Source organism: Carcharhinus amblyrhynchos, chromosome 24 (genome assembly GCF_965287045.1).
Source record: "Carcharhinus amblyrhynchos chromosome 24, sCarAmb.v2.hapA, whole genome shotgun sequence".
Classification (NCBI taxonomy): Eukaryota; Metazoa; Chordata; class Chondrichthyes; order Carcharhiniformes; family Carcharhinidae; genus Carcharhinus; species Carcharhinus amblyrhynchos.
The window spans coordinates 22,979,888-22,995,397 of NC_137347.1; the positions used below are offsets into that span (position 1 = coordinate 22,979,888).

The window sequence follows — 15,510 nt, forward strand, 5'->3', positions numbered from 1 at the left end:
TTTGCATGTTCTCCCCGTGTCTGCATGGGTTCTTCTGGGTGCTCCGGTTTCCTCCCACAGTCCAATGATGTGCACAGGTTCGCTGGATTGGCCATGCTAAATTGACCCTTGTGACAGGGGATTAGCAGGGTAAATGTGTCAGGTTATGGAGATAGGGCCTGGGTGGGATTGTGGTCGGTGTAGACTCAATGGGCCAAATTGCCTTCTTCTGCACTGTAGGGATTCAATGATTTAAGGACTGTAGATGCACACAAGGGGATACAGGCAAAATAAGTGATATCCTGGCAATCAGGGCAGCATGGTGGCACACTGGTTAGCACTGCTACCTCACAATGCCAGGGACCCAGGTTCAACTCTAGCTTTGGGTGATTGTCTGTGTGGAATTTCCACATTCTCCCTGTGTCTGTGTGCGTTTCTTCTGGGTCCTCTGGTCTCCTCCCACGGTCCCAAAGATGTGCAGGTTAGGTTGTTTGGCCTTGTTAAATTGCCCCTCTGTGTCAGGGGTAAATACATGGGGTTACAGCAATATGGCCGGAGTGGGATTGTTGTCGGTGCAGACACGATGGGCTGAATAGCCTCCTTCTGCACTGTAGGGATTCTGTGATTCTAATCAAGGTGGTCAGATTGTTACATCCCTGGTATTTTTATAAGTAGATATTACATAACGAGTCAACTCTGAAAAAATGTTTCTTTTCACAGATGCGAATGATGCCACTGGACCCAAGAAAAGATTTAACGTTGGTTTTAAAGAGGCTGTGTGGTAGCACTAGCCTTTTGTGCTGTAATGAAGATTTGAGACAGGAACGGGCCCTGGGCATGAATGAGAAACCATTGCCAAAAACCTCTGATTTCTCCCATGGCTGGTACTCCCCAGGGTCACTGCAATGAATGGAGTTTCAGCTGAGTGCCAAATTCTCCTCTGGCAGTGAGGTGGGCATGGGCGAGATTGGAGAATCCCACCCCAGATGTTTGTGGCACAAGACTGTGCAATCTCAAATGCCAGGAGCTAGAGCACTACTTAATTACTTTTTCAGCTAAGCTAAAGTGGTTTTCTCCCACGTACCCTGCTGTGGGCCCTCACAAGCGTTTAACATGTTTTCTTTCACCATCCATGTTTGTCCCACATTGTTCTCTCTTGAGATCCAGCAGAAGTGTTTTATGTGACATTAACATTCCACAGCTATAGCCTAACAGTTTGTACTATGGTGGTTTTACATTGCTTATGGATCAGGTGAGGTGAGTTGAAACATTGGATGGAATCTTCTGGGTCATGTGGGACTAGTTTTGGAGCTCAAGTAAGCCCCAGTAAAGCAGCAAAAAACTCCCTCAGGACTGTTCCCTGACATGGTCCAACCTCCCTCTGGGCAATTTCTTGGGAAAGCGTGCCACAGACACCAGCAACCCAGTCAATGGAGGCAAACAAGTGATAAACATCATTAAATCCGGAATTAAGAGACCTTTCTAACATTGATGTTATTTTCCAGTGTTGGACAGGCGTCCCTTCTGTGTCAGGAGCCCTGCAATCTTCTGAGACAGCCTCTCATTGAATCCATACAGTGCAGAAGGAGATCATTCCAGCCATTGTGACTGCACCAACTCTCAAACAGAGCATCCCACCCAGGCCCTATCCCCGTAATCCCACTAATCCCCGAACCTATACATCTTTGGACACTAAGGGACAATTTAGCATGTCCAATCCACCTAACTTGCACAACTTTGGGAGGAAACTGGAGCACCCAGAGGAAACAGACACAGACATGGGGAGAATTTGCAAACTCCACACAGACAGTGACCCAAGGCTGGAATTGAACCTGAGTCCCTGGCGCTGTGAGGCAGCAGTGCCAATCACTGTGCCACTGTGCCTCAGTTGGAAGTCAGATGGCTTATCAGAGACTGAATGAGCTAAAAGGCTCAAAGAAGAGGTCCAATTGTGGTCACAGCATCTGATGGAGGTGTTTCCCTTCCACCCTGAGGCTCCTCAAAATTCTGAGCCTTGATTTATTATACTGACTTTGAAACCTTTCATGAGTGCCTCCATTTTGAGGCAGCCCCCGGTATCCCTCATCTTCAACGGCGCCAACTCTCATGAAGGGGTTGTGGGCTGCACACTCCCGTGGGCCACCCTCCCATGTTTCTCACGGTGACTGTGGAGACAGCCTGCTAATTGATCGCTTCATGGACGATCTCCTTTGCTGGTAGGCCTTTGGCTCAAGTGGGTTCAGAACCCAGAAATGGTCCTGGTGCCAGAATATGTTATCTTTTTTATTCATTTGTGGGACATGGGCATCGCTGGTTGGCCTGTATTTATTGCCCATCCCTAGTTGTCCAAGGGCAGTTGAGAGTCAATCACATTGCTGTTGTTCTGGATTCACATGTAGGCCAGACCAGGTAAAGATGGCAGATTTCCTTCCCGAATGGACATTAGTGAACCTGGTGGGTTTTTCTAACAATTAACAATGGTTTCATGGTCATCAGTAGATCCTTAATTCCAGATATTTCTATTTAATTCAAATTCCACCATCTGCTGTCATGGGATTTGAACCTCCGTCCCTAGAACATCACTGAATGTCTGGATTAATAGTCTTCTGATAATACCATTAGTCCATCATCTTCCCATGGAGATTCCAGCCATTGTGTTTTCTTTTCTAGGACCTAGATTTCAATGTGCATTTCTACTGCACCTTAGGAGATCCCAAAGCAATTCACAGCCAAAGGAAAAATGCAAGGACTGCTGAACTAATAGGAAATCTAAAAGTTGAAAGTTTCCTTTCTGTTAGGCATTTTTGATTTTGTTTATTAAATCCATGTAATAATAGGTGCTGTGTCAAGGCTAGCCTTTATTGCTAATCTCCAAACAAGGTGGTGGTGAACTGCCTTCCTGAATACACCCCTGCTATTGGTATGGTGGACAGACACCCTCAGTACTGGTGATATACTTCCAAGTAAGAAGTCTCACAACACCAGGTTAAAGTCCAACAGGTTTATTTGATAGCAAACACATGCTGTAAGATTTCTTACTGTGTTTACCCCAGTCCAACATCGGCATCTCCACGTTATGCTTTACTTCCAAGGCAGGACGATCTGTGACTTGAAAGGGAACTTGAAAGTGTTTGTATTCAAAGTAAAATGTTCTGTGATGAATTGGAAGGGAGTGAGCGAGTGAGGGTTGATTGAAACTCCAGTCTGATAGTCATCCAAGGTTGGAATCGAACCTGGATCCCTGGTGCTGTGAGGCAGAGCTGCTAACCATCATGCCACCGTGGAAGCTATTTTTCTTATGCACTGGGCAAAATGGCCTCCAGTGGGAACTCGCTGTCCAGCAAGTCTCTTCCTCCTGCCCAACGTTATTAGCTTTGTAAAGAGTGGGCGGAATTTTGGTTCCCTACATGTCAGACAACCAATGCATCTGGGATCCCCGCATTCTGTCTGTCTCTCATAAAGGGAGTCTGGCAGAGCACCCAAGGCTCATTATTGAACACTGACACCATGCTCTCTCTGAGCTGGAAGTACTGAAAGTTTAAACTATGTGAAAATAAGGAGTCCTTTTGTCTTGAAATTCACCATCTTAGCACATATATACAGTATATGATTTTAATCAATAATTTAAAAATTGTTTGTAGTTGCAATCAGTTGGTGGAAGTGTGAAGAATTATTACCTGCGCATCATCATCAAATCTCCTCGCCTGAGAACCAAACCCTTTCCTCTCGGGTATTTCATACCTCACTGTTTGATACTTGGTTGGTATTGTAGCGACGATAGATGATGAATTGAATCCTACAGAACCACAATAATAAATACAGATTAGAAAATCTATCGTATTCACTAACTTAGGAAAAAAATAATAAGAAATGCAGAGTACTCTGTACAGTTTTGGTCTCCTTGTTTGAGAAAGGATATACTGTCACTGGAGGGGGTGCAGAGGAGATTCACTAGGTTGATTCCAGAGTTGAGAGTGTTGGCTTATGAGGAGACTGGGGTTATACTCATTGGAATTCAGAAGAATGAGGGGAAATCTTATAGAAACATATAGGATTATGAAGAGAATAGACAAGATAGAAACAGGGAAGTTGTTTCCACTGGCAGGTGAAACTAGAACTCGGGGGCATGACTTCAAATTAAAGGGGGGCAGATTTAGGACTGAGTTGAGGAGGAAATATTTCACCCAAAGGATTGTGAATCTGTGTAATTCTATGTGAAGCAGTTGAGGCTACCTCACTGAATGTTTTTAAGGCAAGGATAAATTTTTGGACAGTAAAGAAATTAAGGGTTATGGTGAGTGGGCTGAGTCCACGAAAAGATCATCCATGATGTTATTGAATGGCAGATCAGGCTCAAGGAGCCAAATGACCCACTCCTCCTAGTTGCTCTGTCCTTATGTTCTTATGTACTGTGATGCATAATGGGTGCTGATGGGAGAAGCACCTTGTATCTGTTTTGTTCATTGATAGATAGGGATGCAGAGCAATCATAGCAAGAGCTTCGCACTATTTATCCTCAAGTAATTGCGTGTCATCATTTAAAACATGCGAAGGCAGAGTCAAATACAGTGCCTGCAGTTGAAAATGCTTCTGGTTTCTCAGCATTAGTTTAATCTTCATATAAACAGTTTGAATCATTTGAATCTGTCAATATCAGGTGTGATGGGTGAAATTCTCTGGCCTCCCAGCCATCAGTTCCCCACCGGCAGACGGTGGCGCGTTGCTTGCTAGCAGCGGGGTTCTTTGGTCCCGCCACTATCAATGTGAATTCCCACGCTGATGGGAAACCCGCAGACCCGCAGCGGGACTGGAGAATCCCACCAGCGTGAACGGTCGGAGAACTACAGCTGATTTATTTATATTCTCATGTAGGATACTCTTAGAATGTGAAAACAGATCTGGATTCCCAGCTTTAGTCACTGGTGTTCTCACACTGAACCAACAATGTGTCAAAACAAACTGAAATACAATTTTTAAAAAATTATTATCCTGGTTTAATAACATTATAAAACTAGAGTTGGATTTTCCTGCCTGATTCCACACAAAGTTACTTGGGATTTCAGTGGAAGCTATGAGAAAATGGGACAGTAGCACTTACTGTTATTCATCCTCCCATAAGATTGTACCCTTGAACAGTTAGGTTTTAGCCTTTGTTGTCCTGTAGCCATGTTTCTGTAATGGCGATCAGGTCACATATTTATTTCTATTTTGTTAAAAACATTCAGGTACAGAGCCTTTAGTTCTGTCTTCTTACTATTTTTGTAATCTCTAGTCTTATCTACTGGTGCACTCTTAGGTTTGTACATTCTGTTCTTTGAAACCATGTTCTGATCATCATATCCCTTATCCCTACCTTGCCCTTTTGTCTTGTCTTCTCCATTTAATTCATCACATCTTCCCAAGTTTGATCCCTTATTCTCACCATTTAGCTCAAAGCCCTCTCTAGAAGGCTATAGATATACCACTAACCAGAACATTCATCCCAACATGGTTCAGGTTAAGGCTATCCATGTGATACAGTTCCCATTTTTTCCATTGCTTCATGAATCAGACTCATTTCTCTCACACCAATCATTGAGCCATGGATTTAACTGAGGTCGATTTACCTTGTAGCTCAGATAGTAATCCAGAGATGATGAACTTTGAAGTTCTGCTTTGTAATTTAGTCCCCAGCTGCTCATGCTCCATCAGCAAAACCTCTCTTCGAGTTCCACCTATGTCGTTGGTACATACATGGGCCATGACCACTGGATCTTCTTCCTGTAACCTCTCCCTCCACCCCCTGCTCCCATTGCAAGTTCCCCTCCAGCCCAGAGCAGATGTCCCAAACCATGGCATCAGTCAGGCAGCCGTGCGGACTCCCCCTCTTGGCTGCAGACAACTATACCTATCCGCCTGACTATACTGTCCTCAATTACCACTAGATTCCTATTAACTCCACCACGCCCCCCCTCCCCCCCCCACCCCTGCTTCCTGTACCATGTGCTATCCTCTGTTGCTCATCTACCTTGCAGGCATTTCTTCCATCCATACAGGTTTTTTGATTTGATTTGATTTATTATTGTCATATGTATTAGTATACAGTGAAAAGTATCGTTTCTTGCATGCTATACAGACAAAGCATACCGTTCATAGAGAAGGAAAAGAAAGGGTGCAGAATGTAGTGTTCCAATCATAGTTAAGGTGTAGGGGAACCTCAACTTAATATAAGATAAATCCATTCAAAAGTCTGATGGCAGCAAGGAAGAAGCTGTTCTTGAGTCAGTTGGTATGTGACCTCAGACTTTTATATCTTTTTCCCTATGGAAGAAGGTGAAAGAGAGAATGTCCGGGGTATGTGGGGTCCTTGGTTATGCTGGCTGTTTTTCCGAGGGAAGTGTAGACAGAGTCAATGGATAGGAGGCTGATTTGCATAATGGACTGGGCTTCATTCACGGCCATTCGTAATTTCTTGTGGTCTTGGTCAGAGCAGGAGCTATACAATCAGAAAAATGTTTTCTGTAAACTGCATTTGCAAAACTTGGTGCGAGTCATAGCAGATGTGCTGAATTTTCTTAGCCTTCTGAGAAAGTGGAGGCATTGGTGGACTTTCTTAACTATAGTGTCAGCGTGATGGGCCTAGAACAGGTTGTTGGTGAGGTTGCATTAGCTCTAACATACTGGGCATTTGAAAAGACTGAGGCTCTTCCGCTTTTGGCTTCTGGTTCCCCAGACCTGCTTCAACTTCCTGCTCCTGACCAAATCCAATCGAAGACCCTATCCTAAGGGGTTTCAATTCCTCCTGGTGTTAAGTGTCCAAATACCTTTCTCCCTTTCTGATGCATTGTGATGTCTGCAGCTCAGCTTCCAGCTGAATAACCTTGAACCTAAGCTCCTCAAGCCGCAGGCACATACTGCAAATTTGTTTGCCCTAGATCACCCCAGTGTCCAGGAATTCCCACATTCTGCAGCCACAAGACATCACCTATCCTGCCATCTTGATTATGCATTAACTAATTTATTCTTCATTCATTTACATTAACTAAACACTATTACTCCTGACTACCTTTAGTGCTGCTAGTAAATTTTACTACAACCAGTAAAATCTTACAATTATTAATAAATAATATAGGTTTTGAAGATAAATTAGCAAAATATTCACCAACCAATCATTTCCCTGTTATCCATAAGATACAGGAGCAGAATTAGGCCATTCAGCCCATCGAGTCTGCTCCGCCATTCAATCATGGCTGATATGATTCTCATCCTCATTCTTCTGCCTTCTCCCCTTAACTCTTGATGCCTTAATTGATCAAGAACTTATCTACCTCTGTCTTAAAGACACTCAGTGGCCGGGCTTCCACAGCCTTCTGACTTCCACAGATTCACCACCTTCTCACTGAAGAAATTCCTCCTCATCTCACTTTTAAAGGACCATCGCTTCACTCTGAAGTTGTACCCTTAATTCTAGTCTTCCCCACTGGTGGAAACATCTTCTCCATGCCTGCTTTATCCAAGCCTCTTCTCCTGCAAGTCCACACATTGATTTATCTCAGGATGTAGCCACTCCACTCAGGAACCACATACTGGATTGAATTAGATAGCTCTTCTAGCTGGTGGCTGCTGCCTCAGGGTCCTCATTTCACCCACTCTTACTGCTGCTCATCTGGATGAGGTCCAGTGAAAGATTACGATGGGTCTGAGGTCATGACAGTGTAGGAGTTAAAATGCTCAGATTGAAATTTCATAGTTTGGAAGCTAAATTGTGTGGAAGCTAAAATGTTGAAATTAGTTTTGTGCCTTCTCTGTACAGTTTTTAAAATGTTTATCCGCTGGCAGGTCTTCAAAGGAGTTAGTGTCTGCTATTTCAGTATTAAGAGGCTATTCTTCATCTGCATAAACCCCATAACATTCTGCTTTTTGGCCTTCACCAGAGGGTGAGCAAGACCAGGTTTTTCCATAACAAATACCAAAGGTGGGATATGAGGATATGCCATGCAAATGAAGGATTAGCAGAAATCAGTTTTTCATTGAATGAGGAAGGGCAAAAAGCCAGGATTGAATTGGCAAATATATATGCAAATGAAGGATTAGAAAAATTGCTTGTTTCTGATTTGCTGTAATGGACTATAATTGCTGAGTTGTTTTTCTGTAACTTCAGAAATACTTGCAGGACAACTGCAAGATGGTTTCCTTATGCACAAGTCATTAAAGGCCTCGCATCGGTCTATGCATGGTGTCTAGCGCTGTCTGTACTCAAGTCGGCTAAGACTGCCCAATGTTGCTGACACCCAGAATCTCTGACAACAGGAAGGACGTAAAATCCTTTAAATGAAATCTGACAAAGACCTTCTCCTCCTCATGTCCACCCCAAAAGCCTCACTTGTTTAGACCTGAATCTGTACCCCTTTAAGGTCTTACACCTCATCTCTGATTGCAACAATGCTGTCCTCACTTCAAACTTTCCTCAGTTACATTCACAGATTCTCTCTTATCAGCAGCTGGCCAGGTTGATGAAATTATCTCTGACTCTGGAAATGGTGGTGGGTAGAACTCAATCCCAGCAGATCACAAAGCGAGCAATCCAGTTTTGAAGTGAAAACAGCTCATCTCAAATTTGCCACAGGTTTGAGCTGTTCAGTGTTCAGGGGACTGTGATCCCCTTATATTCTTGATCCCTGAATTGCACCTTCCTTCCTCTTTGTATAATGTGGTCAATCCAAACATCTGTTTCTGTGTGAACAGTGAGAGAAAGTGAGACGATGTAATGGACGCATTCCAATATAACTGCTCTATCAAATCTCCAGCCCTTCTCATTCTAACTGTGAGTTTTTGTTATCATTATGTTGGAGCGTGCCTCTAGCTTCTGAGTTGTTTGATTAATTGCCCTGCTGTGTTGTGCAGCGCAATGCTGTATTCCTGTTTTGCAACACTGTTCGCTTGGATACTATGACGCAGCCAATGCTGATTGTTTAACATCATTTCCACTGAGTTGAATTCCCATCAATAATTTTAGCAAAGAATTGAGTGCATATGGGATTCCCCTTTTCATACTCACACTGACAATCTTTCAGCAAATAAGAAGAGTGTCATATCTTACAAAGGCAAATTTCCTTCAGAATTCACTTCAGCACGGACTGCAATATCAGGAATCTTTTAGGTCTATCTCGTGATTTAGATATCATTTCAGATTTACATTGCTCTGAGTGTGATGAACCTTGACAAATCAAGTTCAAAGTGACTGTTTTTCATGGATCCTGGTTTCTGATTTCTACCTTACGGTTATCTTCAGGCTCATCAATCAGATCTATTACTTATTGGTGGCACTGTGTTGCCTTACAGCGCCAGGGGCTCGGGTTCAATTCCAACCTCAGGTCGCTGCTTTTGCAGAGTCTGCACCTTCTCCCCGTGTCTGCGTGGGTTTCCTCCGGGTGCTCTGGTTTCCTCCCACAGTCCAAAAGACGTGCTGGATTAGGTGCATTGGTCATGATAAATCCACCCCCCCCCAGTGTACTTGAACAGGGGATTTTCACAGTAACTTCATTGCAATGTTAATGTAAGCCTACTTGTGATACTAATGAATAACAAAAAACTAGAACACCTCCACCCATTGTCGAACATTAAGATTGATTACTAGGCAGAGCAATTTCATTTGTCAGCAATCCCTCTGGGTAATATTCATGGTCAGGCACCAATCCCATAGTACTTGCGAAATTATTTCATCACCTTGAGGTGTCATTTTCAGGTGTTCTCCTTCCTGCTCACCCACGTACATTTTCCGCAAACCCCAGCCAACTAGGAACACTGTGCCTTGAATCTTTATACAAAGAACCGCACACTCCTCACAGCATTCTGAGCAAAATCTGTGACTCAGATAATCTTTGTCCTTGTATTCAAATCCCTTGCCACTTCCGCTCCAACTAACTGGGAAATTTTCTCCTGCTCAGCCATTGTGAAAGGTGGAGATGGGAAGAATGTGAGAGAAGAAACACTTTAAACCTTTTATTTTCTCCAACCTGACTCCCACTCATTTCCTACTTTTTTTGGTCCACCAGTAGAGCAACAATGCAGCTATTAAACCACAACCAAAATTTAATGCTGATAAAGTGGGCATATGTCCGACCTGCAAACACATGAAAAAGACCAAGAAGATGTCAGGACATCCTACTCGCATGTGACACCACCATGGGGTGGCACAGTGGTTAGCACTGCTGCTTCACAGCGCCAGGGACCCGGGTTGGATTCCCGGCTTGGGTCACCATCTGTGTGGAGTTTGCACATTCTCCCCATGTCTGCAATCTGCATGGGTTTCCTCCTGGTGCTCCAGTTTCCTCCCACATTCTGAAAGCCACGCTGGTTAGGTGCATTGACACAAACAGGCACCGAACTGTGGTGACTAGGGGAATTTCACAGTAAGTTCATTGCAGTGTTAATGTAAACCTTATTTGTGACTAATAAATAAACTTTAACCTTTACATGGCAGCCTGAAGCGTAAACAAAAAATCTCAACAGGTCTGACAGCATCTGTGGAGGGAGGATAGAACCAATGTTTCGAGTCTGGATGATCCTTCATCAGAGCTGTGGGATCTGAAGCGGGTCCACTGAGAATTACGCAGGCAATTAAGCCTATTAGGGAGGATATTTTGATTTTAATTTGATTTATTATTGTCACATGTATTAACATACAGTGACCAGTATTGTTTCTTGTGTGCTAAACAGACAAAACATACCGTTCATAGAGAAGGAAAAAAGAGAGTGCAGAATATTGTGTTACAGTCATCGCTACAGTGTAGAGAAAGATCAACTTAATGCAAGGTAAGTCCATTCAACAGTCTGATGGCAGCAGGGAAGAAGCTGTTCTTGAGTCGGTTGGTACGTGATCTCAGGCTTTTGTATCTTTTTCCCGAAGGAAGATGATGGAAGAAAGAATGTCCGGGGTGCGTGGGGTCTTTAATTATGCTGGTTGCTTTTCTGAGGTGGTGGGAAGTGTAGACAGAGTCAATGGATGGGAGCTTGGTTTGCATGATGGATTGGGCTACAGTCACGATCTTTTGCAGTTCCTTGCGGTCTTGAGCAGAGCAGGAGCCATACCAAGTTGTGATACAACCAGGAAGAATGCTTTCTATGGTGCATCTGTAAAAGTTGATGAGATTGGTGGCGATTTTACGTGACCCTTCCATTGGCATTCAGGCCAACGGACTAGGTGGCCTTCACCTTTTATCAACAAGCACGTTCCAGGGTGGGATAAAACATCTGGAGTGATACAAAACAAAAGACGATTTTTGAGGGACGAGGTGTGACCTGGTCTGCTGTTGGGTGGTTGAATTTGTGGCGTGCACACAATTTTACAGCAGTTCTTTGAGTTCATTTCATTTAAACAGAACAGGAGCTCCCTGAGGCTGCTCCACAGCAGCTGTCAGCCTACAGAGAACTTTCTGGAAACACCCACCCTCACTTCACTTGGCATCCACCCTCTTCTCACCCGCCTGCCCCTCCAGCAGCGCGGAGCCTTCCTCAGCACATGTTTCACACTGGCTGCCAGTTAATTAGCCGATCAGCATGAAATCATGGTCAGGGTCCAATCACATCTGGAAGGACATCCACTCCCAAGCCCGTCGATTGCACGCGCCCAAAAGGCCAAAGTTCAGCCCATGTCTTGTAGAGCGACTCTTCCAAGATCACTACCTTTGAACCCAATATCCATCTCTCCATTCAAAGCTTCTTTTACATCCTGTTTGCTGCTATCTTCACCCCTTTGGAAGTTCCAATTCATTTTTACAGGAGGATATCTTTGCATATCTTAAAGGGGTACAGATTCAGGTCTAAACAAGTGAGGCTTTTGGGTTGGACATGAGGAGAAGGTCTTTCATTTAAAGGATTTTACATCCTTCCAGTTGTCAGAGATTCTGGGTATCAGCAACATTAGGCACTCTTAGTCAACTTGAGTACAGACAGCGCTAGACACCATGCATAAAAATTTCATTTTTACTAAGTAAATGAAAGTAGAACTCGCTGGGTGGAATTTTCCTCCTTTTGTTTTGCACAGAATGCAGGCTGAGGTCAGAAAACCGGCCTCTGGCTCGCCTGCTGCGCAATTGCCTTTTCTTGCCAGGTAATCCAGCACTCAGTGCAGAAGAAATCTGGAGGTGCGGCCCCACGCCACCACGATGTTGGGGCAGATTGGAAGAAAACGGAAGGCTGGAATTGCGAGAAAGGGTCACCCGATCCCTGATGGGCAACAAGAGGAACCCCCAAACATACACACGGAAACTCCACCCATGGGCACAGTCTCTCCCCTCGGACATGTGGGGCCTTCCCCTCACGGACACAGGAAAGCCCCCTCCCTCCACAGACACAAGGGGGATCCCCGCCAACCGATCAGGGGAAACACCCCCTCACCCTAATGGAGCTTCCCAGTGGAGCCCCTGGCAATTCCCCTGGCACCAACCCCAGGCAAAATGCCAGGGTTCTAAGAGGCTGCGACAGGTAGAATCAGGATTCCAAGGGGCAGTGATGGGTAGTGCCAAGGTGCAATGCGAGGATAATGCCCCGACACGTCCTTCTCCCTCAGGCGGCTATATTTTAATGTGACATGTTCTTTTCACCTGGTTCCCATTTTTAGAATGCAGTTGTGAACTAGAGTAATTCCAAATGTGAGTGGGGGGGGGGGGGGGGGGGGAGGAGCGATATGGTGGGGATGCCATTAGTTGTACTGAAATGCATGGAAGTGAGGATCCAGGCCTTCTTGTGTCACCGCCTGGATAGGGAGAATTGGAAAACATCATCTTGCCAGTGAGATTCTCATTTGCTGAGTCTCACGATATTTTGTGCCCATCTTGCCATTTGCACCTGAAAGCGGGCACAAAATCATGGCAACTACTTTCGTATTCTGGCTGACACAACACCGTCTCTTTCTGTTTTGGTTATGTCACATTCATTGCTTTGTACTATTTTTTGGCGTACATTTTGCTACGAAAATCCATACGTGAGCTGAAAACCTTTGGGGACTGTCTGGAAAGTAAATGGAGTTTTGGCTGGAATGCCAAATCCTTCGTCCTCACTGGCAACAGGACAGGCAGGGCAAGACTGGAGAATCCCCACCCATGATGAAAATAATAGATCATGCAGGTCAGAAAGAATGGAACCCTAGCTGTGTTTTTGTGCTGTATTGGTCACATAAAAATAGTCCTGTGAAAAATGACATCTTATAGGATATAAAGCCAAATATATATTGTGGATAAACTAGAGGAAAGATCACACAAGTTTAATGAACAAGTTATTAATTGAACTGAGAAATCCATGCGGAGCACCAATAAGAACCGTAGCACAGGACAATAAGGTTAAAAAGAAAGTAAGCTAAGATAGTCAACAAATATATTGCTAAGCTTGAGAGTTAAGAGCCAGAACAGTGTAGTAAATGGGTAAAGCTGAGGGAACTTTGCTATTCTTCAACAGAATGGCTTGTTGATGTTAAACCTCAGTTTCTAATCCATATTTTACACATTGATTTTATTTACTTTTCTTATTTTTTTAAAAAAATGCTTTGTTTTTCGTAATCATGGCATTAAAAGGTTCAGTGAAGGGAGTAGGATGACATCTGAAGTGGATAGTCCTAAAAGATTAATATAAGGACGACAGAATCCATACAGTGTAGAAGAGACTATTTGGCCCACCAAGTGTGCACCAGCTCTTCAAAAGAGTATCCTACCCAGGCCCTCCCCCCTTCCCTGTTTCCATAACCCTGTGTATTTACCATGGCTAATCAATCTAACCTGCACATCTTAGGACACTAAGGGACAATTTAGCACGGTCAATATACCTAACTTGAACATTCTTGGACACAAAGGGGCAATTTATCATGACCAAACCACCTAATCTCCACATCTTTGGGCATTATGGGACAACTTAGCATGGACAGTCGAGCTAACCTGCACATCTTTGGACTGTGGGAGGAAAGCAGAGCGGCCAGAGGAAACCCACACAGACATGGGTAGGCCATGCAAAGTCCACACAAATAGTCACCTAAGGAGGGGATTGAACCTGGATCCCTGCTGCTGCGTCAGTGCTAACCACTGTGCCACCATGCTGCCCAATAAGCTTGGAGAAATAAAACAAATATGTTAAAAAATGAGCAGTTTATGACAAATCAAACAACGTTGCTTTGAGAATTTTTAGCATGTGGATCAATCAATAGGGACCTCTCAGCATAAACAAGCTACAAGGACAGAAGAGATATTTACAACTAATATTATGAATGTTACTTCACCGGAATTTCCTGACGACATGTAATGAGTCCACTTGTACTTAAGTCTTTGAATCTCTTTATTGTGAGGCTCCAAGGAGTGCGCATGATATATCATATTGTCACTGAGGGTAGTGACAGTTCTCCACTCAGTATATGATCACCTAATCAGACATAACACAGGAACTGGTTAATCTATTCACTTTGGCCCAGCATATGCTATTATTATTATTATTTCTCAGAATCAATCATCCTCTAGCGCCACCTCAGTTTCAGCCACCAAGCAGAGGTGGCGTGCCTGGTTGCCTCATGAGACAGAAGGAAAATTGAAGGAGGGTGCCCATTGGGATTCTCACAAGATTTAATCGAACAGCACAGGCAGAGGGCCAGGGAGCAACTCTGCACTCTGCACACGTCTGAGCCAAGGAAAGTCACTGCCCAGAAAGGAAAAAAAAGACAATTTGGACCAGTTAGAAAAATACAGAACCCTTCCTCAAACATCACCTATGCAGAAGATGGCTCATTAGCGCACACAAGTGGCCATTTCAGATCCATGGTACACGAGGACATGGATTTGTTCCAAACCCCCACCCGGTCCCTCAGATTTAGGCATTAACCTGCAGCGAGTGAAACATTAGTCATTATTATACAGTTCCTCTTGCCCTGTTACAAAACTGTGATAGGATCTCAACTACCTAAAACAACTTAGAAATGACAAAAGCAGATTTCAATTATGAATATTGGCAAAATTCTAGGTATTAGATAGATCCATTCAAAAATGGAAAAATGAAAAAATAAATACCTAAATTTTCACATTGCCCTCCCCCACCCGCCATTGCTCCAGTTTAAATCATACATTCTCTTCAAGTATCTGACCTGATGGAGGTTGAGTATGGTGAAGCCTCCAGGTTGAGTTCCTTTCTAAATGGTAGGCTCTGAAGCCTACCACCAGGGAATCAGTTCTTTCTTCAGGTCTAGGCCGGAGAGGGGTGGGATGCAAGGATTGAAAATTTGACAATTGTTGCACGCCTTAAGGTCGAGATTTGGGGTCATGATGTGGAGATGCCGGCATTGGCCTGGGATGGGCATGGTAGGAAGTCTCAACATACCAGGTTTATTTGGAATCATGAGCTTTCGGAGTGCTGCTCCTTCGGTGGGTGAGTGGAGAGCTGGGTTCACAAACAGGGCATATATAGGCAGAGACACAATTGCAAGGTAATGGTTGGAATGTGAGTCTTTAAGGTAATCAAGTGACTTGGGGTGAAATTGACGTCCATAACTTACTGACAACAGCAAGAACCAATTGATCT

General features: G+C 44.0%; 1 protein-coding gene across 1 annotated transcript in view; it reads right to left on the minus strand.

Moving 5' to 3' along the window:
- stpg1 (sperm-tail PG-rich repeat containing 1) overlaps window positions 1-15,510 on the minus strand; it is a 56,061-nt gene that overhangs the window by 28,806 nt on the left and 11,745 nt on the right. The window contains exon 2 of the mRNA XM_080211392.1: window positions 3,657-3,775. Within this exon, the coding sequence (XP_080067518.1) occupies window positions 3,657-3,775 (119 nt within the window). The remainder of the gene's footprint in view (window positions 1-3,656; window positions 3,776-15,510) is intronic.